This window comes from Grammomys surdaster, unplaced genomic scaffold (genome assembly GCF_004785775.1).
Source record: "Grammomys surdaster isolate TR1022 unplaced genomic scaffold, NIH_TR_1.0 128, whole genome shotgun sequence".
Classification (NCBI taxonomy): domain Eukaryota; kingdom Metazoa; phylum Chordata; class Mammalia; order Rodentia; family Muridae; genus Grammomys; species Grammomys surdaster.
In genome coordinates this window covers 6,535,172-6,562,763 of record NW_021604586.1, presented here as the reverse complement: position 1 = coordinate 6,562,763, position 27,592 = coordinate 6,535,172, and the positions used below count along the sequence as shown (strand labels likewise).

The following is a 27,592-nucleotide window of genomic DNA, read 5'->3' as shown; positions in this document are numbered from 1 at the left end:
ATATATATATATATATATATATATATAGAGAGAGAGAGAGAGAGAGAGAGAGACAGAAACAGACAGAGAGACAGAGAGATTATATATATATATATGGTATGTATGTTGCCTTTCAGTATTAAATCCTTTTAGAGCCAAATCACACTGGTTTGGCTTGTTTGTTTCCACTGGTGTGTTTGATCCAGAAGTACAGTACTGACTACAGACTTGTCTGTCAGTTTTCTGCTCTTTTCCAAATGACAGCCTGTGAGGAGAGGTCTCTGACACTCCCTTAGACTACTGAAGAATGTTGAACTGACAGACTTTGGATAACTGAGTGAAGTCAATGGTCTCTTAGCCTTCATCTCTGAGTCTTTTTGTTTTGTCTGTTAGGATCTTGCTAGGTAGTATTGGCTAGCCTGAAACTCACTCTGTAGCCCAAGCTGGCCTCAAACTCACGGCAATCCTCCTGCCTTAGCCTCCCCAGTGCTGGGATTACAAGCATGAGCCACCACACCTAAAGACCTAACTGATTTTCTGATGTGGTGACTAGAAAATATAGTCACATGTAAGGCTCACAGTGCACTTCCACTGGGCAGCCCCAGGCGAGTAGAGAGGTTTTAGGTAACTGAATGTGACTAGCAATGAACAGTTTACCTGAAGGTGGTTGACTAGGAACCACCACCGCCTACTTTCTGGATACCCTGGGGCTGTGGCAGGAGGGTTCTTTGGACCGGAATTCCAGAACATTCTATAAAATCTGGGTCTTGTCATATAGAGACTTTTGATACAAATAATGGAAAAGGAACTCAGTTAACCAGCAGAACCGGGAATCCCTGGCTTGACCAACTAGACAACAGGGCACTCTGTTTTAAAGCATGTAGGCTGCAGACTTCCCCTCTCGTAAGGCTCCTGCTCTTTGTAAGCTGGCCCCAGCAGCTCCCATGACAGCCTCATGACAGCCCTGGGCAACTCCCAGCTCACCTAGACTAGTGTCAGCAATCTTAGTGGGACAATGGCTTTTGCTGACTTGGACCTATTTCCAGGCCAAGCATAAGGAGGGAAGAATATCCCAGACTGTCCAACACGGTAGCTGAGCCCATCTCTTGAAAGGACACTCTGGGTAGGGAGGCCTCCTGGGTTTATACTTGACCTACTCCAGGTTGCCTGTGCCAGAAGAGGCAGGGATACCATAAGGTGGGAAAAGGCCTGAGATGCTCCCTAGGTGGTGCTCCCTAGGTGGCAGAGGTGCTCCCCAGGTGGCAGATAAGAAGGTAGAGGCTGAACAGCCCAGGAGCCTCCAAACTAGTGCCTTCTCTACAAACCCCTCCCTTTGGCCCTCTATAGTTGCCTTTGCCAGGCTAATCATGTCTGAATCTACAACAGGTGCTTGTGTGTGTCTGGCTTACCTAGGATGGTGTGGTTCCCAACTCCAGGCTTGGCACTGCCTGATTGTCTCAAGCTTAAGTTCTTCAAGGATTGCCACTGACTTTAGACTGGTTAACCATGGTCCTGTCCTGCACTGGTCACATCATGAGTGTCCAGGAGGCATGTTCTAGGTAACCCTGTCCCCTGAGTGCCTTGGGGGTGGGGGATGGGTTGCTTCCCAGGCTGCCTGCAGAGGAAAGGAGGAGTCAGAGGAGGACGGAGGAGGGAGGGAGTCAGGCCATGGGCAGGGAAATTTAGCTTCTCTGACTGACTAGCAATCAGGGAATTTTTTATTTATAGAAGTTTCACAGAACAAAAGCAGACTAATAATTATTGAAAAAGTATTGATTATGTGTTTGATTATTTATAACACGTGCAAGATTACAAGTTCAGTTACAATTAGAAAATATAAACAGAACAGATTTTATCCTTTTTTATTTTTATTTATTTATTTATTTATTTATTTATTTATTTCATGTATGTGAGCACACTGTAGCTGTCTTCATGCACATCAGAAGAGGGCATCAGATCCCATTACAGATGGTTGTGAACCACCATGTGGTTGCTGGGAATTGAACTCAGGACCTCTGGAAGAGCAGTCAGTGCTTTTTTAACCACTGAGCCATCTCTGCAGCCCCAGATTTTATTCTTACTATCCACCCTATAACTCTAATAGAAACAATCTAAAGCATGTCTCCTCCAAGGCGGACATGTTTGTCATTATATGACAGCCTGCTTATAGGCTGGCAGTGCTTGTAGGGTTTTTTTTATTATCATTTTATTTTATTTTTATATGCATAGGTGAGAGGGTGTCAGATCCCCTGGAAGTATAGTCACAGACAGTTGCAAGCTGCCATGTGGGTGCTGGGAACTGAACCTGGGTACTCTGGAAGAACAGCCAGTGTTCTTAACCACTGAGCCATCTCTCCAGCTTCCTAGTGTTGGTAGTTTTAAAGCACTCCAGACAAACTGAAAGTATCTGGACCCATTTTTTTATGAATAGCAAACACTACCTCCTAACTTCTTTTACTATATGTTTCGGCATCTACGCTGAAAGTAAGAAAGTTTTCTTTTAATCACTCCATCTTATTTAACCAGGGTGTACCCATATGACCCCCTATCTTTTATTAATTTATTTCATGTATGTGGGTATACTGTAGCTGTCTTCAGACACACCAGAAGAGAACATCAGATGCTCATTACAGATGGTTGTGAGCCACCATGTGGGTGCTGGGAATTGAACTCAGGACCTCTGGAAGAGCAGTCAGTGCTCTTAACCACTGAGCCATCTCTCCAGCCCCGACCCTCTATCTTTAAACCATATGTTCAGAGAGCCTAAGCCTGGAATAAAAACAGACCTCGAGTCTGTCTGTCAGATTCAGAGTTTGCCATTTGTCTCTGTTTACCCTGCACCAATTGTAGTTTGAGTTTGCTCAGGGGCAGATACCCCCTTTAAAAATCCCGGAGTAATGGCCTTCTCTAGCTATGTGCTTCTCTGTGCTTAATGATCTCCAGGCCATACGGAAGACTTCCAAATAGTGGCCAGGTAAGGTTATTTTTAGGACTTTACTTTTTGTTTTGTTTTTGTTGTTGTTGTTGTTGTTGTTGTTTTCGAGACAGGGTTTCTCTGTATAGCCCTGGCTGTCCTGGAACTCACTCTGTAGACCAGGCTGCCCTCGAACTCAGAAATCCGCCTGCCTCTGCCTCCCAAGTGCTGGGATTAAAGGCGTGCGCCACCACTGCCCGGCAGGACTTTCCTAAAAAGACTCAGACGTAATTTTCCTCAGGAAAAGACATAAAGTGAATCACAATGCAGGAAGTCGTCAAGAGTGCAAAACACAGAGACCAAAACCTAAAAGTGAGCGACAGAAAGGCCACGATCGCAGGTTTGCTAGAACTGTGTCCAATGTCCAACAGCTGTGCTGGCTTCATGACTCTCACCATTTCCAGTGGCTATGACTGTGTCACCTGAGAAGCTACCATTGTAGACTAGGGGGTGGGTTCCCAAAGCTAGGATACCGAACCCTACAAGACCTATTCACCTGCCAGTCACAGTGACTTGCAAAAGATTCTATAGCCAGTTTGTAAACGTATAGCCTAGTTAGACTGTATGTGCGATCCCTTACCCCCTCCCGACTCACATCAAAGCCCGGCCTTCCAGCATGGAATCCGATTAGATATTCCTCAAGACATACTCAGATATGCCTACCACTGCCTCTTCCTCAGAAGTGCTGAGATTAAAGGCATGTGCCACCTCACCCTCTTGTTCTTAATTGAGATAAAATTCACAGAATACAGAATACACTTCGTACGCTGTGAGTTGTATAGGTTGATTCTTTTAACTCTGGATAACTGAAGGGTGGAAGGGCACATGCTTGTGGTAAGGAACAGGTTAAACAAGGAGTAGAAGCATCCCTCTGGATTGCCATCCTCGGGAAGGCTATTGTGGGGTATTGCCCTCAGTGGGCACTGGGTATCCCCACCCTGGAAAGAGCGGTTTCCTGCACCTACCCTGTGTTTGCAGATACCTTGATTCATGCGAAACACCACCTCCCTCTTTCACCGAGATTGTGCTATGGGTTCCCCTTGAATCCTCAGCTCCTGTGGTCTCTGTGGACCGGCTCTAGCCCTTGTTGTTTGGAACAGATTGCCAGGGGCACTCACAAAGTCATGGAGCCTGAGTTTCAGTTCTGCGAGGCACACTAAGCCAGGCTGCCAGGCCATGTGGCTCTAAGCTCTGCTTTCAGAGGAACCTCAGCACTTGCTTTTGAAATTTGCATAACAGCTTTATGTTGAAAATAGACACGTATTCTTAGACACCAAGACTCTAGGAGCATACAGAGGTTGATCTCAGCTGGTGAGGAAGGCTAACACAGATACCATTCCCGATGACGGTCAAACTGAGAGAATAGAGATGAGAGCCAGCGAATTCCTAGTAAGCCCTGGAGCAGCTCATGGAAGCTGCCAGGTGTTGGGTGAGCTCTGTGGCTCTCCCTTGTCACAAAAGAACCATTTGTGGGAAGGGTTCTCTCCTCATCTCTTTGATCTTCCCTGCAGATGGGGTGGGGTGACCTGGGTGTGAATGGAGAGCCTTCCAGAGAGACCCCCAATTTAGACCGGATGGCTGCAGAAGGGATGCTTTTCCCAAGCTTCTATTCTGCCAACCCTTTGTGCTCACCATGTAAGTCGCTGCCACTTCCCGACCCCACTCTTGGGACCCAGTCAGCCAGCACAGTCTGGCACACCTGCTCCTCCAGCCCTGCTCTAGGTAGGACAGCATTTCTCAGGTGCCAGGAAGGCTGCAGGTGGAATGAGACCTTTGTCACCATGATACTGGCTCCTGACTCTGAGTCCTCTGACCAGCATTAGTCTGAAGCTTATTAAGACCCTTTAAGGGCAATAGCTTGCCCTAGCTTCTGCTATTTGCCGCCCAGAATGCAAAGATCACTCTGCCCCAGAGGAGGGCTCGTGTCTGTCTCCTAGAACTGCCACGCTGCCCGCAGAGGGTTGTCTGCACTTCCTGGTCACAGGACATGGGTGTTGTGGGGAGGCAGTGAGGCCATGTCCTCTTCTCAGGGAATGTCCCTCCTACTATACTGGTGTCACAGAAGTGCTGACATTAAGGAAGGACAGCAGTAGATAGGATAAGCAGGCAGTGGGAGGCAGGTCCTGCAACCTACAGTCTTGTGGCTGTCCCAGAGCTCGAGAACTGATCACAGGAGCAGAGCCGAGTGGCAGAACTCTGCTATATAACGCTCCATCATCCTCAGGCCATTGTGCCGTCTCCCAATGCCGAGCTCGGCATACAGAGGCTACAGGGATCAAAGCACAACAGCAGGGCAGCAGTGGGATACTCCGTTAATCCCAGCACTCAGGAGGCAGAGGCAGGCAGATCTCTGAGTTCAAAACCAACCTGGTCTACAGAGTGAGTTTTAGGACAGCCAGGGCTATACAGAGAAATAAAACCCAAGAGACACAACAGTTTAGTGTCAACCTGATGCATTCAGGACAGACCCATCCCAGGAGCTGTGCACATGGGAGCAGAGCTGCCTGAGGGTCCAACCGGTTTTGTTTCACTGTTTTTATCCTTCTCTGTAGCAAGGGCAGCCCTGCTCACAGGACGGCTGCCCATCCGCAATGGCTTCTACACAACCAACGCGCACGCAAGGAATGGTATGCCTCCCTACCTCACCTCACTCCCATGGCCCTGCAGGTACCTCTGTCTACACTAGGGAAAGCTGGTGTCCTAGGCCTTGCTATGAGAGGGTTGGGCCCTAGGGTGGTAAATAAAGACAGCCTAAGGCAAGAACTAAGTACCACAGTGCAGATCCCATGTCACAAACTTCCTCCCTGAACTGGCCCAATAAGAACCACAGTGGTTGCCGGGCAGTAGTGGCATATGCCTTTAATCCCAGCACTTGGGAAGCAGAGACAGGTGGATTTCTGAGTTCGAGGCCAGCCTTGTCTACAGAGTGAGTTCCAGGACAGCCAGGGCTACACAGAGAAACCCTGTCTCCAAAAACCAAAAAACAAACAAATAAACAAGAACCACACTGGTGCTGAGGCACCTCAGGTACACCACATAGCAGCCTCCCCACCACCTTTGACCTGCTCCTGGGGCACTGCCTGGTGTGACTCCTACTCCACTGGGAAAGCTATGGGGTTTTAGGTCAGACCAGGGAAGTTCTGGAAACAAGCTAAGAGCTTGGCCAGGATCTCTAGGGATAGGGTCCCAGATGAGGTGGGATGTCAAGTGGCCTTGAAGAAAGGAACATGGAAAGAACCAGGAGCATAGCCTGTGGGGAACAGTGTGGTGTCGCATGGCAAACCAGGCTGGAGACGTGAGAGACAGGTCAGAGTGGAGGCACCATAACACCATCCCCACCATGCTGGTGCTGACTGGGAGGGTCCTTGGGAACATCCTGGGAAGTGTCCCTACTGTGACCATAGTTCTGCATGTCTACCTTAATGGGGCAGTGTGTGTATCCATTACAGAGATGTGGTATTTGTTTTTCCAGCTTACACACCTCAGGAGATCGTGGGTGGGATCCCTAACTCAGAACACCTCCTGCCAGAGCTCCTGAAGAAGGCGGGCTATACCAGCAAGATCGTGGGCAAGTGGTGAGTCCTGACCTACCTCTTGGGAGGAGTAGAATCTCGATTCCAGGTCCGTTTAGATTTTTGTAGGGAATTTTTTTGTTCTCTCAGGCAGGGCCTCAAGCTGATTTGAGGTTCACGATCCATTGCCTGAGCCTTCCACAGGCTGAGATTATAGACAGTGCCTCACTATAATCTCAGCAGGGAGCTTTTAGGAACTTGGTATTTCAGGCACACACATAGTACACAGATGTGCATGCAAGTAAAACAGCCATGCACATATAAAAAAAAATAAATACACCTTTTTTTAAAATTAAAAAAAAAAAAAAGAACTTGGTGTCTGATGTGAGGAACTTGATGAGGGTGCACATCTTTAACCCCAGCACTCGGGAGGCTGACACAGGCAGGCCTCTGAGTTCGAGGCCTTTTTTTTTTTTTTTTGGTTTTTCGAGACAGGGTTTTTCTGTGTAGCCCTGGCTGTCCTGGAACTCACTCTGTAGACCAGGCTGGCCTGAAATCAGCCTGCCTCTGCCTCCCAAGTGCTGGGATTAAATGCGTGCGCCACCACCGTCCGGCTTGAGGCCATTTTTAAGGCCATCCTGATCTACATAGCAAGTTCCAGGCCACCCAAAGGTACACAGTGAGGCCCTGTCTCACCTAACTAAAATTAAACTAAACAGTCATGATCTCAAGTCCAGCAGGAGGTTGAGACACCGGCCTCCAGGAGAGCTGTCTCAACAGGACATTGAGCAAGCATTCAGCCATTCATGCCCACCCGTTCCTTCCCACCATGCTTTCTGCCGTCTCTGCCCCAGCCATGCCTAGTAAAATGGCGCTAATGAGCCAGCCACATTCTTGCACACCGATGAGACAGTTTGCTGGCTGCCAGAGGGCTAAGCCACAAAGAAGCAGCTCGGTAGACGCAGGGGAACAGCGGACAGTTGTGTCTGTGGGATGAAACAGTCAGGTGGATAGGTGCTTCTTTGCTGTCCTGTAGCCGCTTTCCAGCACTGACATACCTCTCCTCCACTCCTGCAACGTCCCATGATCCCCTGATGGAACTCTCCCTAGCCTAAAGCCGAGCAGGCCCCTTCCCTCAGGACACCCTCCCCAGTCTCCTCTATATCTATCGCTGCTGCTCATGGCTCTCCTGGGGATGGTTTCTCTGAGTCTGTTACCAGTCACAGGGCTAGAGAACCTGATATCAGGAGATCAGGGGACCCAGAGGCTGCCTAAGAAACATCTGTCACCTTTCGAGCAAAAAAAAGAGACCTTAACTATAACATGGCATGTGGCAGAGAAGCGTCGACAGGCAAGAGGCACCTCCTCCCCTGCACAGACCCCAAGCAGGTGGCGAGAGTCTGAGAAACCATGACAGCCAAGGGAGAGCAAAGAGCTGGAGGTCCCAGGGTAACCGGAGAGGCCTGTGTCTTGCCTGACAGTTCTGCTAAGTCTTTAGCTTCCAGTCAGTGACTGGGTAGGCAGAGCTGAGTAGGAACAGAGTTTTTGCAGGTCTAAAGCTCTTCCTGGATGACTTCTGATAGAGAAGAGGTGACCAAGAGGGGCAGCGGCACTAATGAACTCTGAAAGAGACACAGTGAGCAGGGGCCGGCAGTGAGGCCAGGCTCGGGCTGCAGGGAGACCTTCAGTTGGTCCTCTATGAGCAGGATTTAGTCCAGTGCTATGGGCTGCAGCCAGGACTGCCCTGGGTCCTTCAGTGTCCTTCATGCAGCCCTCATCTTCCTGACCGAGCCCTACTCGGACTAGCCTAGACTCCTGTAAGTCGACTGCATAATCTGCCTGCAGCCAAAGTGAGCAAGTGAGGCCGGAACACAAATCTCAAAAGACGGCCAGCCCACTCCCCAGTCCTGCTCACCTCCTGGTTAGTGCCAACCGCCGTTAGGACCAAGTGCATAGAACTACAGCCATTTCTGGGCAGGACACTAGTTATCCTTCCCCTCAAGCAGGCTTCAGGATGCTGGACATGGGCACAGGGGTCTTCCCATCTGCCCTCCCATGTTTAGAAAGGACGAGTGTCTCGCTGTGGACCTGCAAGCATATCCGACATGGAGGCCCTGCCCTCAAAGGAGAGGTTAGAGACTGAGTGTGTGAAGTCAGAGGATAGCTCTATAGGTTCGCTGTTTGCAGCCATCAGGCAGACCAAGCACGCAGAGCCAGCCATGCTGTGCCAGTCTCTCCAAGTGAGGAAACCGAGTCCTAGACGGTCATTCTTCCCTGAAGAGCAGGTAGAGTAGCAGCTGACCAGCCAGTTCATCCCCCAGGACTTCTCTCCTGTCCCTTAATTCTACCTATGGAATGAGCACATGGTGACCTTGGATCTGCACAGTCTGTCCAGGGCCTCCCAGAAGCCCTGAAGCCGTTCACCCATGATAGCCTATCCCAAGTTACTCCACCTCCGAGATGCTGGGTTGAAAGCTGTGCCTGAAAAAGGCTTACTTTGTGTGTGTGTGTGTGTGTGTGTGTGTGTGTGTGTGTGTGTGTGTGTTGGGGGGTATACAATACAGATAAACAGTTCCGGGTCCCAGGCTGGAGGATAATGACACACAGCCACACAGCAGGGTTTGGAGTCGGTGGTAGTCTAGCGTGTGCTCTGAAGAACAGGTGGGAGCAGGAGTTACCAGGAAGGACAGGCCCTGCTTCAGGGATACTCCAGGTCTGTGGACCACAGATGCTAGGAGTTGGTGTTAAGATAGCAGCCCTCTTCGGCTACTAGTGGATGGAGGGTATACAGTTAAGTGTCCCTGATAGAAAAGGAGGCAGGATGGGAAGGCATGGGGTAGTACCTGGCTGGCATGGGGTGTGGAGGTGGAAGGAGGGTGGGGCCTCACTCAGGGGTCCTGCGGCTTTGCCTAAGTACCTTAACCCTGTGAAGCTTTACTCTGTGGGTCCCTCTCAGAGCAGGTGAGCCTCGCTCTCCAAATAGCTTGTACTATCACGGAGTAGGAACCCTGCCGTACTCTGTGCTCTAGGCGCTGAGGACGAGAGTACAGCCCTAAGCCGGTGCGTCATCTTCCTATCCATCCACCTCCCTGGCGAGCTCCCCTCAGCTGGCGGAATACTCTGACTTCGTATGAAATGGAAGCTGTGAGCTGCCTGGCTAGAAACCCAAGGACCTTAGAGCATCCCTGAGGGTAAAGGATAGAGTGTCCAGGAGGGAGCTACTGGAGTCTGGAGAGAGCCGAAATGGGCATCTGAGTCCAGATGCTTTCAAGGCATTCTGGAGATTTCTCCCCCATGCAACCGTCTTTCAGGTTCGTCCTTCCAGAATCCTGAAGGATTGCTAAACTCTCTTTCGGGTCTCATTGTGTCCAGATGCCGTTGGTTGCGCTGCGACACCCTCAGCTGTGCCCAGAAGCCCTTAGCTTGGCCAGGACACTCTGCTCTGCTGAAATACCCTAAGTCATGCTTGGACGCCCTTGGATGTGCCTGGAGCTCTAGGTGCTAGCATTATCTGGGGCATACGGATGGGTTCCTGTACTCCCTCTTAACGTGAAGTTTTAACCTTTGGTATCTTGATGTATCCAGACCATGATGAGCATGCTGATCATATGGTTACCATGGTGATCGTGATGGATTGTTGCTGACCAGAACGTTAGAATGTCCCCAGTGAGGGGATTGCTGAAGTGTCTTGGTTCCTGTTTCTAGGCATCTGGGTCATAGACCCCAGTTCCACCCTCTGAAGCATGGATTCGATGAGTGGTTTGGATCCCCCAACTGTCACTTCGGACCGTATGACAACAAGGTCAAGCCCAATATCCCTGTGTACAGGGACTGGGAGATGGTCGGCAGGTAACAGACAGAGCCCCTTCCCTTTTCCCCTGCCCCATCCCTGTGGCCTTTACTTCTGTCCTTTGCCTCCAGTGCTGCTGAGGAATGGTGCTGGTGTTCTTGAATGACCAGCTGGCATCTAGTATCCTATGTGGAGAGAACTAGAGCTCTGTTTCCTAGGCCATTTTGCCCAGGACCTCATGAGACTCACCTAAGGCTGCTTCTAACCAGTCCATAATCATAGATTCCTTTCAGACACGTGACTCAAAGGACCTCCTGCATCCAAGATGTAGTCATAGCTTTGTATTTTGGGGGGGGGGGTCTAGGACCTGTGTACCCTCTTGGTGGAGTAGCTGTCATCTTCAACACTAAGTTGGCCTATTAGCTGCACACAAGAGACTGTGAGGCTAAACTAATGTGAGAGCCACTCCAAGAACTGCCACTGTCACCCTGAGAAGAGACCTAGTCAGAGGGGAGCCCACCTGGGCCAGGCCTCAGAGGCACCTCCAGCCTGCAGCTCTGGGATGAAGGACTTGACTCATCTTTCTTGGATTTTGGTGGGTTAATTTTTCTTTTCCTTCCTCCTATGTTCCTTGAGTGGAAGTTCCTCTCTTGGCAGACCTCAAGGCTGAGCCAAGTATCGCCCTCTTTTTTTTCTTTTTTTTTGGTTTTTTGAGACAGGGTTTTTCTGTATAGCCCTGGCTGTCCTGGAACTCACTCTGTAGACCAGGCTGGCCTGGAACTCAGAAATCCGCCTGCCTCTGCCTCCCAAGTGCTGGCATTAAAGGTGTGCGCCACCACCGCCCGGCAAGTATCGCCCTCTTAAAAATGAGTGCTTTCTATCCTCAGGAGCTATTGAGGGGCCCTTGGGTGTACCCAGTGACAGGTACCCCTCAGCAGGCTGTAGGACATCTTCACCTCTCACAAAGCAGCCTCTGGAGCTGGGAGGATGGCTCAGTCGATGAAGCACTGACTTCACAAACACAGGGACCTTAGTCCTGTCGTTGGTGCCAGTGTAAAAAGCTGGACAGGATGGCACGTCTTTGTAATTCCAGTTCTGGGGAGGCTGAGACAGGAGGATTCCCTGAGGTTCACTAGCCCACAAGTCTAATTGGTGATCTCAAAGCCAAGGAGAGACTCTGGCCCAGCATGGTGACACACCCCTTTAATCCTAGTACTTAGGAGACAAAGCAGGTGGATCTCTGTGTGTTGGAGTCCATCGTGGCCTGCTTTACATAGTGAGTTCCAGGCTAGCCAGAGCCATACAGTAAGTCCCTGTCTCAAAAACATTAATATGAGAGAGACCCAGCTCAAAGGATATTGTCCCCATCCATCACATACATGTGCACCTACTGCACGAACACCTGCACTTACATGTGTACCTATACACACATACCTATACACACACGCACACATGCACACACTCAGCTACACCTCCTGACCTTGTCTCGTCTCTGCAGCACACATACATCCAACGTGTTCTACACTCATTGGACATGCTGGGGTCATCATGGCCCTGTCACCTCAGACAAGATTGTCACCCAGGAGCTGTGTGTGCTTCACGTGGAGCAACCCTGACTTTTCAGTGAAATCGAGGAAGGAAGGGGCTTTCTTGACTAAAATCTGATATTTGGTTTTTGCTTTCAGATTTTATGAAGAGTTCCCAATTAACCTGAAGACCGGGGAAGCTAACCTCACCCAACTCTACTTACAAGTAAGGCTGAGTGGGCTGGGCGTGGTGGCATGGAGCCAGGAGGAAGAAGCCGGGGAGTCAGGGGGATGAATTGGCCTGCAGCAGAGGAGAACAGAGGCCTTTTCCACAGGAAGCTCTGGACTTCATCCGGACACAACATGCAAGGCAGAGCCCCTTCTTCCTCTACTGGGCCATCGACGCCACCCATGCACCAGTTTATGCCTCAAAACAGTTCTTGGGTACCAGCCTTCGAGGGCGGTGAGTCGTAAGCCCCACGGAGGCCTTCAGTTATACTAAGGATCATCGGGTGGCTGGTCTGGGCCATTATGAAAAGTCCAGAGCAGCTGGGATGCTTTCCAATGTTGGAGACACTTATACATGAGGCCTGGGTTCGATCCCCAGCACCGTAAAAGAAAGATACAAAACATCGGTGCCTCTGAAACCTCCTCCAGCCCAAGATCAGTGATGAAAGGGAATCTGTGATCCTTATGTCCACGGTGTTGGCAATGAACCGTTTATACTGAGCCGGAACGTCCCCCTGAGAAGCAGCTAGCTGCTCCACTGGTCATCTCTGGAGTGACAAGATTAGTGTTTGGGTCACACTCATGCCCTTGTCTGCCTGGTAGAGTGTCATCTTCCCCTGCAGGTATGGAGATGCTGTTCGGGAAATAGATGACAGTGTTGGAAAGATCCTGGGCCTTCTGCAGAACTTGGGCATCAGTAAGAACACATTTGTCTTCTTCACATCTGATAACGGTGCAGCCCTCATTTCTGCTCCCAAACAAGGTAAGTTCTGTTTCCTATCCTCCAGGTTACCGGCTAGAAAGTGACTCTCAGACCTCCCAGAATAGAGTACCCAGCAGCAAGGTCTTAACCCTGCTGACTCAAGCCTGGCCTGCGTTCACATGATTTTGAATCCTCTGGAAAAAAAAGAACAGGAAAGTGTCAGGGGGGAGGAAAGGAAGATCTCGGGAAGGTCCTTACCTGCATGAAGCCAGAGTTTCCAGAAGCCTCAGGCTACAGGAGACTCTGGCAGCCAGGACTTTGGCAGAACACCTCGTGGTACTCAGGTAGAGCGGTTTGGCTGCTACAGAGGTGGCAGGAGTAACACCTTCAGCCTTGGGAGCCATCCAGTGGGTGACTCCGGGAAAGTTACCCATGATTCTCAGCAATCAATACAAAGCTCCCGTCAAGGCTGAGGGACCAGTAATCTCCACCGCCTGTACTTCCCTTAGGCAGCCTAGGCTCTGATACCTCAGGTGGCTCAGTCAGTCCTACACCCAGTGCCCTGGGGCTTCCTGGTTTCCGGTGAACAAACCCTGTCCAGCCTTCATAAAGCAAAGAAGAGCTGTTTGGTAGAAAAACCACCAAGTCTACCCAGGCTGACCTGGAGGCTCTCCTCGCCCAGCTCTATGGGCAAGCTTAGTTCTTAGGCAGGCTTTCCACATACATCTCAGAGAAAAGAGCAGGACCCCATCACCTCCCAGAAGCTCAGCTGCTACCTATTTGGCCAACTCTTGGGGGTAGGAAGGCGCCTGGCAGAGGGAAATGGTATCATTTTTAACAATTACCTCAAGATCTTGGCACCTGCTCTCCTGTGTAGTAGGTCAGAGGCCATCCTGCATCTAAGGTAGAAGAAGATGGTAGCCATATAAATGATGACAGAAAGTCTCTGGAGTCTGTCAGCTCTAGACTCCAACTCGTTATAAAAAGTGGAAAGTACAGGCTAGGAAACAAGCGGACCCTGAAGATGATCAGACAGGGCAAAGCGAAACTGGTTCTCACCAACAACTGCCCAACTTTGAGGACATCGGAACTAGAATACTACGCCACGTTGGCCAAAACTGGTGTCCACCACCATAGTGGCAGTAATATTGATCTGAGCACCAGTTCAAATTTCAAATATTCGGTTCAACTATTTCAAAGCGGGAAACACTATGGAGTATGCACACTGGCTAGCATTGACCCAGGTAATTCTTTTTTTTTTTTTTTTTTTTAAAGATTTATTTATTTTATGAATGTGAGCACACAGTTGCTATGGTCAGACACACCAGAAGAGGGCATCAGGATCCCATTATAGATGGTTGTGAGCCACCATGTGGTTGCTGGGAATTGAACTCAGGACCTCTGGAAGAGCAATCAGTGCTCTTAACCACTGAGCCATCTCTCCAGCCCGACCCAGGTAATTCTAATGTTACTAGAATCACGCCCGAACGGATGGATGCAAAAGGAACCACAAAAGTTTTACTTCAACAAAACTTGTCAGAGTTTGATTTTAAAACATTTTTTTAAAGATTTATTTTTTTATTTATTATTTATGTGAGTGCACTGTCGCTGTCTTCAGACACACCAGAAGAGGGCATCGGATCCCATTACAGATGGTTGTGAGCCACCATGTGGTTGCTGGGAATTGAACTGAGGACCTCTGAAGACCAGATAGTGCTCTTAACCACTGAGCCGTCTCTCCAGCCTGATTTTAAAACGTTTTTTAAAAACTAATTAAAGCCCCATATGCCCATACCTATCTAAGAAGTAGAAACAGAATACAGTCGTCTTCAGCCCAGGTATCCTCCCCCGACACAGATCTCCTGCTACCTGGCAGATCTCCTGACTGGTACCCATGACTGTTTCTCATCGGCACAGTTAGGCTGGCTCAGGGTTGGGGTGAACAGAGCTGCTGGGCTTCTGATCTGACGTCTTTCCATGCTGCTATGTCTGCTGCTTACGGAGAAGAGGCAGGGTTCCACGGAAGCCACAAGGCACAGTGACTGTCATTTCCATGGGATGAGAGTTCTGTTTGACTTTGCACTAGGAAATGTTTTGCTTCTCCCTGTCCCTGTGTTTTGGGGGCCTGAGATGGAGCCCCAGCAGCTCATGCCATGACATCATCTATCCCTAGGGAACAGGCCCACCTGGCTCCAAGACCCTGGGAATTCTTCTTCCTCGTGTCTAGGATTGAGATAGAAAGGAGCTTTATCCCTCATAGCTTCCCCACAAGCTCGTTTAGGGCCTGGTGGCTTCAAACTCCAGCTGTGTACCCTGCCCCTACAGACTGAGTCAAGACCAGAGGGCATCTGGGGTAAGCCACATTTTAAGTAGGACCCTCCCCAGTCCATGATGCCTGTGAATATTAGCATCTAAGAACACTAACTGAAGGCATCAGTCAGTGTCTGTGGCCCGTGACAGGAAGAGGCTTCTGCAGCTGTGGCTTGTGTCTGAGCAGTGGCTCCTTCTGGGCTGGTGGCTTTAGTGAGGTGACAATTTTCTGTCCTCTTTGGAAAGCTGAAGCCAGAGCATCTTAGCTGCCTGGGTCAGAGCCACCCAGGTTTCCTGACCTGTGTCTGCAACCTGACCTCATCCTCCTGGTCTTTTGTCTCTGTCATGACCTCGGGACTCAAATGTGCCTAACAAAGAGTTCAGAAGTCAGGACAGGCCACTTGCCAGCCAGGAGACCTGTGTGTCCCTGATCTCCCAGAGGACCTGGGCCCTGGCATCTTTTTCTTTTTTTTTTAGATATTTTATTTATATTTCAGATGTTATCCCCTTTCCCCATTTCCACCACCACCACCCAGAGACCCCCTATCCTATCCCCCCTCCTCCTGCTTCTATGAGGATGTGCCCTCACCCACCCACTCCCACCTCCCCGCCCTCGAATTCCCCCACACCACAGGACCAAGGATCTCCTCTCCCACCTATGCCCAACAAGGCCATCCTCCTCTACATATACAGCTGGAGCCATGAGTCCCTCCCTATGTGCTACCAGGCTGGTGGTTTAGACCCTGGGGGGAGCTCCGGGCCCTGACATCTTAGGCTGATGGGTGGTGACTCTCATCCTCAGGTGGCAGCAACGGTCCCTTCCTGTGTGGGAAGCAAACTACATTTGAAGGCGGGATGAGGGAGCCTGCCATCGCATGGTGGCCAGGGCACATTGCTGCAGGCCAGGTGAGTCACCATGCCACACTGAAGCTGTATCTGCTACAAGGTCTCAGGGGCATTGGTGCCCGGGTGATAAGGAGGCTTCAGTGGTCAACTGACTGCCCATGTTCTATAGATTCTATATACAAGGGACAGCTGTGACCCTAGATGGAACCCTGATGTCTTTGTAGCAAAGACCAGAAATGGGGCCTCAAGTGGGTGTAGTATGTATCCTTCTGAGGCCTCAGTCTGGCCAACTTCATGCCAGACAGCACCCTCAACCCCAAGTAGGTCATCCCTTGTCTAAGAATCCACCGTGACACTCGTAGTCAGCACACTAAGTGCTTGCTGCTGAGAGGAGCCTTTACGTCACTCCTCTTTCCCCAGCGATCTTGGAGACAGTGTCTCCCTCTGGGTTCCTCAGTTCACCCTGCAGTGGTGAATCTTCCGCCCATATACTTGGGGCTGGACAGAATTGCCAGCTCTAACAGTCAGGAGTGGGATCTTCTGGCCTCTGTGACAAGTCATGGGGCTGGCTCCTCAGTGTCTGGGACAGATCTGTTCCTTAGCTCGTGGCTTCTGGAGCTAAGTGCTACGCTAGCCTTCCCCTGTCTCCTTAATTCCACCCTCTGCTTCTCCATTCGTCTGCTGTGACTACTGGCTGGCGTGGGCAGTACAGGCCAGTTTCCTAGAGGCCAGATGATGCACACCCCTAATCCCTCCTACTCGCTTCGTCCCCATTACTGAGTGAGATCCTACAGCCACAGAGTCCAGGGATGGTCACGCTGATAGATGTCCCTGGCAGCCGTCGTTCTGCCCGCCACAGTCCTTACCCTTCCCTCTAACTGCACATATCTGGAAAGGGAAGCCCAGAGAGCACCTGTCCAGCCTGCCAGCCAGGAGGGCAGAACTGGAAACAACCAACCATGGGACCTACACTCCTACCACCATGCTCCCTCCGGACAATCTCCATGTGTCCCCAGCAACAACTGGGACCTGCCCTCAGTGCCTAGCTTCTAAACTAGACCTGACTGAGCCTCTGTCCCTTCTTACCTGTCCTCTGCCTAGGACCTCTTGACTGGGGACTCCCAGGACACACTAATCCCCAGAGCCTTGCAGGTTGGTGGCTTTCCCAGTTGGTTGAACAGGCATGCCTGTCATCTGGCCACCTCCCTCTACAGAGCAGAGCGCCTGTGGCAGTAAACACATCACATATAGACGAAGGTTGGTTAGTGGGATACTAGTCCATACACAAGACTGGCCACGACTATCTAACCCTTAGGAGAGGGACCTGGCCCACAGCTGCACCTGCTCTTCGTGTCCCAGTGCCATCTCTGCCAGCCCTCATATAGCTGTGTAGTCACTGGGTGAGAAATGGGACACATATGAGGAGTTTCTGGGAAGGGATACTTGGCATGGCCTTTGTGTCCTTCCCATGAGGAACCATATCCAATCCCAGTTACGCCCCTGACCTGGCCAAGCTCCCACAGACCCAGGATGCCTAACCAACTCTGCTTATGTCCCTTGGGTCTAAAGCATCTGCTTCCATGGCTCCTCCTGCCTGGTGCCCTCAGGAGGATCCACACCTCCCTTGCCTTCTGAGGAAAGAGTAGCAACGCTCTAGGGCTACAGCTTCCTTTTCACTACACTCCCCACAAGCTGGGATGAAATCACCTGGGGTTCGGGCTGTGCTCTGTGATAACTGAGATCTTTACTTAAACACCCTGATGTTCGTTCGTCTACCTTGAAGCAGACGCTGATGCTGCACCTGGCAGCAGCAGTATGTAATTGCAGCCTTTGATCCAGCTTCATCTCCAAGGAGCTGACAGCGTCCTCCTGCTGTCAGACGCACGAGCAGCTGTGTGCATGCAGGTGCATGCAGTGGCAGTCAGACCCCCTCCTTCCAGTCACCTCAGTCATGGAACATGCTTCCTTCCTTCCCCTTTCCTCTTTTCTGGAGGGAACTACCCAGAAGGAGCCATGAGCCATTTGGAAAGCTCTCCATTCCCCACAAAGGCTTCAGGAAGGCCTCTGTTGTTCCCCTGATCCCAAAAGTACGTTAGGGCATGCACCTGCAAGAATGCCCTGTTCCCAAGCTGGCTCTCTAGAAGAACGGCCATGTCAGACAGGGACTTCATTACACAGTAAGAGTCATATCTGTTAGATTTCAGGGCACAGAGTAAGGAGATGTCTGAGCGGCCTACACAGATGAGACCGTTTATTTCAAACAGTGAAAGACGGGACACTTTGCCATGGGAAAGAGAGGACTGCAGGGGCTGGGGGAGCTGGCTAGGATCTTTTAAAGGGGAGGGTGTGGGGTTTGGGAATGAGGAAACAGGTTCTACTGCAGAGAGGGCATGCTGATTGCAAGAGTCTCTCCTGAGGCTGTTTGTCCAGACACCATTTTATCTTTTTTTTTTTTTTTTTTTTTTTGGTTTTTCAAGACAGGGTTTCTTTGTGTAAGCCTGGCTGTCCTGGAACTCACTCTGTAGCCCAGGCTGGCCTCAAACTCAGAAATCCTCCTGCCTGTGCCTCCCAAGTGCTGGGATTAAAGGCGTGCGCCACCACTGCCCGGCCCTCATTTTATCTTTAGAAGCTGCCTCCTCCCCAACCCCCATCAGGATGCAAATGATATGCGACTGAGTTAGGCAAGGGCAGTAAGGGGTTTCGTCGACATAGAGGTGGCAGGGGGAGGGTGTTTTCAGCGAGCCTTAGCAGGGTCTACTCAAGTTCAATACTTATTCGACAAGATCTCCAGCTGGCACAGTTGAATGAGTGCCAAGCAAGGAGAGGCAAGAGAAGTCTGTCCAAACTGAACTCCAGCTGAGGTCCTGACAGGCTGCTGTGGAGTCATGTCTTCCTAGAGGACCACAGATGCATCTTCTCAGGGACTGTCCTCACCCCACACTGACCATCAAGCCACAGAGGTCAAGGAAAAGAGATGAGCACACTTCTGTCTCCAGCACGGCAGCACTGAGAGGTTACTGGGGGTGGGCGAGCCAGTGAAGGAGCTCACTGTTGCAGAGGAAGCAGAGCCCACAAAAGACCCCTAAACCCTGAGAGGTGGGACCCTTGTGTGTCTCTCTGGGAGGAGGAGGAGGAAGAGGAAGAGGGAAAGGAAGAAGAAGAGAGAGAGGAGGAAGAGGAGGAGGACCTCTAGCATTCTAGGTCAAGCTATGGCAGCTGATCCATATATGGTAGGGACAGTGGCACATGAGTGTGGCCTGACTCTGGGGTCAGATGTTCAGTTTAAGTCCCATCTGCCACCTACCAGCCCCATGACTCTTCTTAACCTTGGCTGTGCCCCCTCCATGGCATGCAGCAGGTGTAAGCATTGGAGCGTTAGTGCACAAATTTTGCATACCCAGAGGAGAGTCGGGTGCTCAGCACTCCAGGCTCCAGCCCCCAAACTTGATGTGGTCAGGATGGGGCGTCTCAGAGATTACTCCATCCATCTCAGGTCAGCCACCAGCTGGGAAGCATCATGGACCTCTTCACCACCAGCCTGTCCCTTGCAGGCCTGAAGCCCCCCAGTGACAGGATAATTGACGGGCTTGACCTTCTCCCCACCATGCTCCAGGGCCAGATGATGGACAGGTTGGTACTAGACAATATCTGTTCCACCCCTCGTCCCGCCCCCTTGCCGCGGCTCCTCATGACAGAGTCCGGAGCTAGAACTTCCTGCAAAGGCTATAACTTCCTCACCGGCTAGCTACGACCATGTGAAAGGAAGCAGCGTAGATGCTGGAGCAGGGGGAGACAAGATGGAAGCTGAATCCTATAGGTGCACCTGGGAAAGGGACCAGTCTGGGCCCATCAGGGCACTGGGAAACCTTGACTCTTAGGAAAGCATCTTCTTTTGTTTTGGTTTGGTTTTTTTGTTTTGTTTTTTGTTTTTTATTTATTTATTTATTTTTTATTTATTTATTGGTTTTTCGAGACAGGGTTTCTCTGTATAGCCCTGGCTGTCCTGGAACTCACTCTGTAGACCAGGCTGGCCTCAAACTCAGAAATCCGCCTGCCTCTGCCTCCCAAGTGCTGGCATTAAAGGCATGCTCCACAACCGCCCGGCTTAGGAAAGCATCTTAAGACTTCGGGATGGGAGGCGTCCTTCCAGCAAGTGTTGGCTTTCCCAGTCCCAGACCTATCTTACTTCCAAGAAGGGGATCTCTTTGTTAGCAGCTCAACTCCTTTGTCAGCCCCAGTTCCTGGGGCCTGGCTTTACCTCAACAAGGGACAGCCAGGACCAGCCAGAGCCAGCCAGGGCCAGCCAGGGCCAGCCAGAGCATGTCAGGTCAGTTCCTGCAGCCTTGTTGGTTATCACACACGCCGGGCCAAGTAGGACCCCAGGACTTTGTGTGTCACAGGAAACCATTCCCCAGTTCCCTCCTAGTTTTTGTACTCTGTGGCCTTAGCACATCTTTAAAGTATCAGCTCATACCAACCTGGAGGTACAGGCAGCTCATACCAACCTGGAGGTACAGGCAGCTCATACCAACCTGGAGGTACGAGCAGCTTGCCACTCCCCAGCTGGGAGCGCCACATGTAAACACATGGACTTGGTCTTCACCCTTTCTCTCCTCAACACAACAGGCCCATATTTTATTACCGTGGCAACACACTGATGGCAGTCACTCTTGGCCAGTACAAAGCCCACCTCTGGACTTGGACCAACTCCTGGGAGGAGTTCAGACAGGTAAGGGCCCCTGGATACAGACTCCCTGGGAGGGGACACCACTGAGAGACCGCTGGAGAACTAGATTGAATCTATCTCTCAGCTACCATCAAGGGAGGCACCATTGTCCCCCACAGCCTCCCTCCCACGTGTGGCCCTATGGGTCCCACCCATTCTTAGTTTTCATGTCCAGATGTCCAAGTGTAGAGATTGAGCACGTGGGCTCTGGAAAATTCTAGGGTTATATGAGTAATATCCTGCTGGGGACAAATACTCTCTCCTGGGATGTCCCGCCTTCATAGGTGGTCTTCAGAGAGCACAAGGTCCAGGTTCAGGCAGAGGGCCTCACTGTCTACCAGGCCCCCAAGTCTCTACTTAGCTCCATCCCAGGCTGACAGCATCCGTGGTGGCCTCTGCTGGCCCCTCGGCCCACGTGAGGCTGCCATAGTCCTGTGTCCTGCAAACTGTTGGTCCTACCTCCCCCATCCCTTCAGGCACTGTAAGGTCCTTAAACACAGGAAAACCTTCTAATGTGCCTTAATAGGGAAGAAAATCACATAATGAAAAGCCTAAATGCTAGAACATTCTGAACAAACGAGAAAGCAAACTGCAAATGTCTCAGCTCAGGAGGCTCCAGCTGGGCAGGGCTCTGGGCTGGGCAGGATGCCAGGCTGCACTGGGTATGTGTGGGCAAATGAACAGCGCATACCAAGGTGGACGTGTGGCTATGGCTCAAAGACACTGACTCCCCGGTGCCTGGTTTGGAAGTTTGGGGCAGCCTAGGACAGTGTCCATGTCCCCTGCTTTGCCCATCCTTTCTGAACCTTGCTGCCTGAGGCCCATCATCCTAAACATTCCTCTGCCATGCCTCAGAGACAGTGTCCTTTGAGGGTTTCTATTGCTGTGATAAAACACCGTGACCAAAAAACAAGCTGGGGAGGGAAGGGTGTAGCTGGTGCCTACGCTTCCACATTATAATCCATCACTGAAGGAAGTCGGGAGTCAGACAGGGCAGGCACCTGGTCCAGGGTCCACACCACACTTCCCGTGTTGAAGGAGGTCTCTGCATGCAGTGAGGAGACCTGAGCCTGTTACGGAGATCACCTGAACTACTGAGTTGTAATTAGCCGAGCTTTTTCATGTAAACTGCAGCTGTCGGTTCCCTCGGTTCAGATTCAGCACTGAGGCCCAGATAAAGGGCGGTTTTTAAAGACAAATGCTACAATCTGCCCCGGCTGGTGTTCGCTTCAGGAATGAGAGAACACCCAAGTCTTTTGCCTTCACTCCTGGATTCCTGGTGTTGTCTTAACAACCTCAGATTCTGGCTTCAGTCCTAAGATGGAGGCCTCACCTGCTACACCTGAACTCTCATCTCCCGGGAGAGTAAGACAACCTGAGGGTCACGTCCGTCCGTCCTCTCCAAAGTCAGCACGTGACTTCTAGCAGCCTGCCTGTCCCCCATCCCGCTGTGCATCCAGAGCCAGGCCAGAGTCCGGCTCTGTGGGGACGATGAAGCATTCCGTACAGCAGGCTGACTTTCCTGCGGTGTCCTGAGGGTGAGGCACTCAGACAGCAGCAGCTGTTAGAGAAACCCTAGACCAATTAGCGGGATCTTAATTAAATAGCTTATTTGATTTGCATCCAAATTATAATTTACGAGTTCCATCTAGACTTCTCCATTAACTGTTTGGTATTTTCACGCTAACTGTGGTTGGTTTCCTGCTGTGCGCTGCATGCCTGTCCCCTGGCAGGGCGATCCAGGAGGCCTAGATTCTGGAACCCACTTTGACTGTAATGTGACCTGTCCTTCCAGTCCCCAGCTTGGCTCTGCAGCTCTGTGCAAATTGGAATTTCATAGTCTATGGCCTCCCTGCTTTATAGACTGTAAACCGCTACACCAACCAACTGTCCATCACAGGGGTGTTCTACAAGGTGTTACAGACATTTGCTTGGTGAACTGCACCTCATGTCAAATGTAAACAGACCCTACAGTAAGCTCTCCCATTGACAAGGTGGCTGACACTAGGGCACCTGAGTCACAGCTCCCGTCTGGGACTGTTGGGGTCGTGATTAGGGGCATTCCCCATTCCTACATCAGTCCACCCCAAGGAGTAAGCAGAGAGAACTGGTAGGAGAGGTCAAGGGCGAAGGACAAGCTGTACACAGGACCGATTATAACGGAATCAGGCTGCACCCAGGAGAGGTAGCTGCAGCAGCCAAGCTATCTGAGAAGACTGCAGGGACTGGCTCCGTGTGGCTTCTGTATGTCTGAATGCCGTGGTCACGATAACACAGCCGGTGACTGTCCCCTGAGCCTGGTGTTCATGGCTGTTTTGTCCCTTAGCTTCAGTTCCCATGTTCAGCTCTGGGTCTGTGTTCTCTCAGCTTTCAAGCAAAAGGTCCTCCTTCCTGTCTGGTCTAGTGACTCATCCTGACTCATCACCTTCTGAGAGGCCCAGTGCTCTCCCTGGCCACACACTGAGAGGGCTTTATGGTCAAAATCAAAGCGTTAGACTGTCCTGACTGTTCCATTTGTTTTGAGGCAGGGTCTCGTGTAGGCCAGGCTGACTTCAAACTCATGACATTCCTACTTCTACCTCCTAATGCTGAGATTACAGCCTAGCTGCCCAGACTATTATAAAGAAACCTCAGGGAGACACCGAGAGTGAGCTGCAGAACAGCCCTCTGTCTGAAGCTTTCCCTCTCAGCCAGGAGGTGACTCTACTCTACCCCACTCATGTTCACTCCCCAGCGGACACCAAAGTACCAGGGATGGGGGTGTGTGAGAAGCTGGACTAGTAGGGCATCTCTGTGACACAGGCTCTGGCTCCGGGCTGCTCACATGTTCTCTGTGCCTCTCATTGCAGGGCGTTGACTTCTGCCCCGGGCAGAATGTTTCAGGAGTCACAACCCACACCCAGGAAGAACACACGGAGCTACCCCTAATCTTCCACCTGGGACGTGACCCAGGGGAGAGATTCCCACTCAGGTGAGGAAGGGGTAGGGTCTCCTCCATGGTGCAGAGGAGACACTGGCCAAACAGGCCAAAGATGAGAACCACGTCTGGGTGCCCTGCCTTCTGTGGAGTCACTCCTCTGGTCTCACCGGAGATGGACGCCTTTGTGAGGAGGTGAAGAGCACAGTCACTGAACCCAAACCCTGGGCACCCAACCAAGGCTCCCAGAAACCTCCATCTTTACCTTAGGCATGGCTGCCTTGCTCTCTGGGAGCTCTCCTCCTGCTTTCTCTCCCTGGTTGCATCTCATCCCTTCCCCTTCTGGGTCCAGTTCATTGACAGCCCCAGCAATGAATTCTATACTCTAAGCTACCTTCAGGGACAGCTAAGGGCAAAGGAGCGAGGCATAGGTTATATCCATCCATACTAACTAGCCTGGGTCTGACAGGAGGCAAAGACTGAGGGTGAGGATATCCAAGGACTCAGTCCCAGATTCTGGAGTAAACTGCTTCAGATAATGACCAGTACCCTGGAGCTGAAGGTGCCTACTGGCCTCCGCTGGGCAGGAGACTTTGAACTCAAAAGTCATTATACCTGGCTAACCACAATGACCAACACTGGTGAGTTAAATTGTCACTGTGGGGTTCTATCCCTGCAACCGTCCTAGCTTCCCCTATTCACAGCACCCATGACCAGTGAGTGGTGGTATCACATCCACCAAAGTCCAGATCCTCTGACAGTCCTCAGCTGACTCAAGCCCAGTTCACTCTGGCTCTCAGGATGCTAACACAGCTCCGCTAGCAGGAGGATAGGTGCCTTTGGTCCTGCAATACAAGTCCTGTGTCCTATAGCATTTCTGCCAGGTTAGAAAACACAGCCTTCTGCTCAAAGATAGGCCAGGACTTGCTAATGGGACACAGAGAAGGCTTTGAGACAACAGAAAGGTCCCTGAGGCTGCTCCTATGTTCTGCCTGAGTCTGAGGTGTGTCTCCAGCACCTCAGAAGATACGCTTTTGGAAATATGGTCTTACAGATACCACTAAGACCAAGATGACAGTGAGGTCATCCTGGATAGGGGTGGGGCATTATTCTGAGAGAAGAAAGGACACAGACACCAAGGGGACAGGCTGGTTGAGGTGGAGATAAGCCAAGAGGCTGGAACAGGCAGGAAGGTACCTCTCAGGTCCTCTAGAGGAGGTATGGCCCTGCAGAACCCTAACGTTAACCTTCTGGCCACCAAACTGTGGCTGTGGGGAGCTTCCTTCCCTCCCCTCGGGCAGACTGGTATTTCCTCAAGGCCCACTGGGACATAAATGTTGTCACAAACCAAGGGAGCTCCCACGGCATGGGGTGGCAGGCTGCAGGGTTGATGGGCAGGGCTGTCCTTTGAGATATGTGCCTGTGTGATTTGCCACCGCTGGCCTCATGCCCTCAGGGTCAGCCCAAAGATCATAGTGCCTCTCAGTGACACCAGCTCTGCTCACCCACACCCAGCTTGTGCTCAGCAGTCTGGGTCCTTGGGGAATTGCTCATCCCAGACGCCTCTGCCCCAGGCCTATTCACTTCCTAGAGGTAGCCAGACACTGTGAAGGCTGTGAGTTCCAACCCCTGCAGCAGCTATCCAGCCCCTGCCCTAAAGCCACTTCCTAGCCCAAGAACATGCCTCTCCCAAGACAGGGCACAAGGAAAGACAGGTGACTTTCTGGAGAGAATGTCCTCATGAAGACAGTCTATGTATAACTCCACCTGCCTTTTGCTTCCCTGCACGGACGCTCCCAAATGGCAAGTGACAGTCACAGACCAGGAGCCTTGGGACACGGTCCTCAGCACTAGCTGACCATAGGACAACAGACGTAATTGGCCACAGAGCCTCCAGGGATTTTGGAATACCAACACTTGTCTCGAAGTTAACAACAGGCCATGAACATGGCAGCACACAGGGAGAAGGGCCCACACAGGCTAGCATAGAGAGGGACCACATAGGGCTGGGGGGTGTGAGCAGAGGCAAGCCTCTGAAAATCCAGCCAGACCAAGGAATTCATCATGTGCTCCTGTCCTATGTGTGTCTCAAGATACTCCACCTGTGTGGACAGAAAGCTCTGGTGACAGAAGCCATGTTGAAGTCTACAGGGGCTGGACTAGGACATAACTGGTTCCCAGGAGCCTAATGCATAGATGTCCTTGCAGCCTCATGGTGCCACAGTTGGTGACAGTGCAGAGGTAGATTATATGCCAACTACGTAGTGTATCCATTGACATGTCTTCTAGCTGGGCAGTGGTGGTACACACCTTTCATCTCAGTACTCCAGAGGCAGAGGCAAGCAGATCTCTGAGTTCAAGGCCAGCCTGGTCTACAGAGTAAGTTCCAGGCCAGCCAAGGCTACAGAGAGAAAACCCTGTCTCAAAAAAAGCAAAAACAGGTTTTCTTAGTGAAAAATTAGTCGAAATGCCACAAGTGCCTGTGGGCTTGGGTATTATCTTCTCTCCCTCAGTTCTTGCCTTTTAACAGAAGACAGGACTTGCTAAGGAAAAATCACGTGTTATATGCATGTACGTTTCAAACTAGTACCTACTGCTGTGGTGGGCGGTCCCCACAGAGAGGCCCCATTGGGCAGGACCCTGAGTCTCCAAGCCACATCCTGGGTTCTCTTCACACACAGGTCACATTGGCAGTACCAGAAGCCTTTCTGCCCCAGCTCCGCTTCCTAGGTCCCCATTTCCCTCCCCCTGGCAGAGTGTGACAGCAGGAGAGCTGTGCACATGGCCGGAAGGCTCAAGGGTCACCAGGTGGGAGCCCATAGCCCGCTCTGGCTTCAGACTGTTGTCCTGGCTCTTCCTGCCTCTAGAGATCAGCTCAGGGGCTCAGGCTTTCCAGGCTAGACCATCTGTGAGCCTCCTAAACATCTAGAACCTCTGCCTGCCAGGAGCTGATCGGCCCTGGACACAACAGCCTTCTAACCAGAGCCGCCTTCTCTCCAGCTTCGCCAGTGAGGAATACCAGGGCGCCCTCAGCAGGACCACCCGGGTTGTCCAGCAGCACCAAAAGTCCTTGGTCCCTGGACAGCCCCAGCTCAATGTGTGTGACCAGGCTGTCATGGTGAGTGGTGTGTATATGCTGGGGCTTGCCTGTGCTTGGCTACTGCTGCCCATGCTAGACGTTGGTCTCATCCAGTTTGAGGACACCTTGGCTCCCTGTCCACATGCAGCTCAGCATGGCAAGGGTAGTTATTCATTGTTCTGGGAAGTGTGGGAGTAAAATGCACAATATCCTACTAACACTGAGGATTGCTGGAGGGTGAGTAGCCTTGTTCAGGACTTAGTTGAGCACAGCATCCTCTAACACTGAGGATTGCTGAAGGGTGAGCAGGCTTCTTCAGGACTTAGTTGGGCACAGCCTCCTCTGAGGATCCCACTGGGGGATCAGCTTCACAACATTCACAGACTGTGCCTGTGTTGCTAGTTATTGCTAAACATCTACCTCTCTTTCTAAGATCTCACTAACCAACAGAGGTACGTACAGTCCACCGACTTTTACTCTGGGGAACCAAAGAATTTATAGGCTTCCTTATGGGACAGTGAGTGAAGAGTTACAGGCTGAAGCATGGAGGAGGGGGAGCACTTAGAGCACCCATGCTGGAAGATCTATAGCCAACAGAGATGGCTCCCCTCCCCTTGTCCTTTCCCACCTGTGTACTCTAGCCCCTCCCCAAGGCCCCAAGACTTCCTGTAATTAGGGCAAAACTGTGTACATGTGACTGGGAAGATGGCTGGATAATCAGGTGAGAGTTCCCTGATTCTCACGGCAGTCCTTAAGGAGAGTCAATAGTCAACAAACCAAGCTGCAATGACCTTTTTGCAAGCAAGACTAGATAAACTCATGAAGATGCAGCAGTTTGGCTCAGGGGATAGTCCTACACAGTACTAGTATTCTGAGCTCTAAATGAGAGTGGTAGATCAGCGGGCTCGTTCTTAGACTGCCAGGTTTCTGGGGCCTCAGGAGCCTGAGTGTCCTCAGGGTGGGGCATTGCTGTTCCCACCCAGGCTGCAGCCACGCTGTAGT

At 51.2% G+C, this 27,592-nt stretch overlaps 1 protein-coding gene across 2 annotated transcripts in view; it reads left to right on the top strand.

Moving 5' to 3' along the window:
• Positions 1-27,592, top strand: part of Galns (galactosamine (N-acetyl)-6-sulfatase) — a 30,656-nt gene that overhangs the window by 1,352 nt on the left and 1,712 nt on the right. The window contains exons 2-13 of one of the 2 annotated variants that reach the window (XM_028753379.1): positions 4,465-4,588; positions 5,506-5,580; positions 6,426-6,528; positions 10,171-10,314; positions 11,941-12,007; positions 12,117-12,244; positions 12,633-12,772; positions 15,825-15,928; positions 19,362-19,498; positions 20,495-20,597; positions 23,444-23,565; positions 26,512-26,629. In XM_028753379.1, coding sequence (XP_028609212.1) covers positions 4,465-4,588; positions 5,506-5,580; positions 6,426-6,528; positions 10,171-10,314; positions 11,941-12,007; positions 12,117-12,244; positions 12,633-12,772; positions 15,825-15,928; positions 19,362-19,498; positions 20,495-20,597; positions 23,444-23,565; positions 26,512-26,629 — 1,365 coding nt within the window. The remainder of the gene's footprint in view (positions 1-4,464; positions 4,589-5,505; positions 5,581-6,425; positions 6,529-10,170; positions 10,315-11,940; positions 12,008-12,116; positions 12,245-12,632; positions 12,773-15,824; positions 15,929-19,361; positions 19,499-20,494; positions 20,598-23,443; positions 23,566-26,511; positions 26,630-27,592) is intronic. The other variant, XM_028753381.1, reaches the window with a different exon arrangement.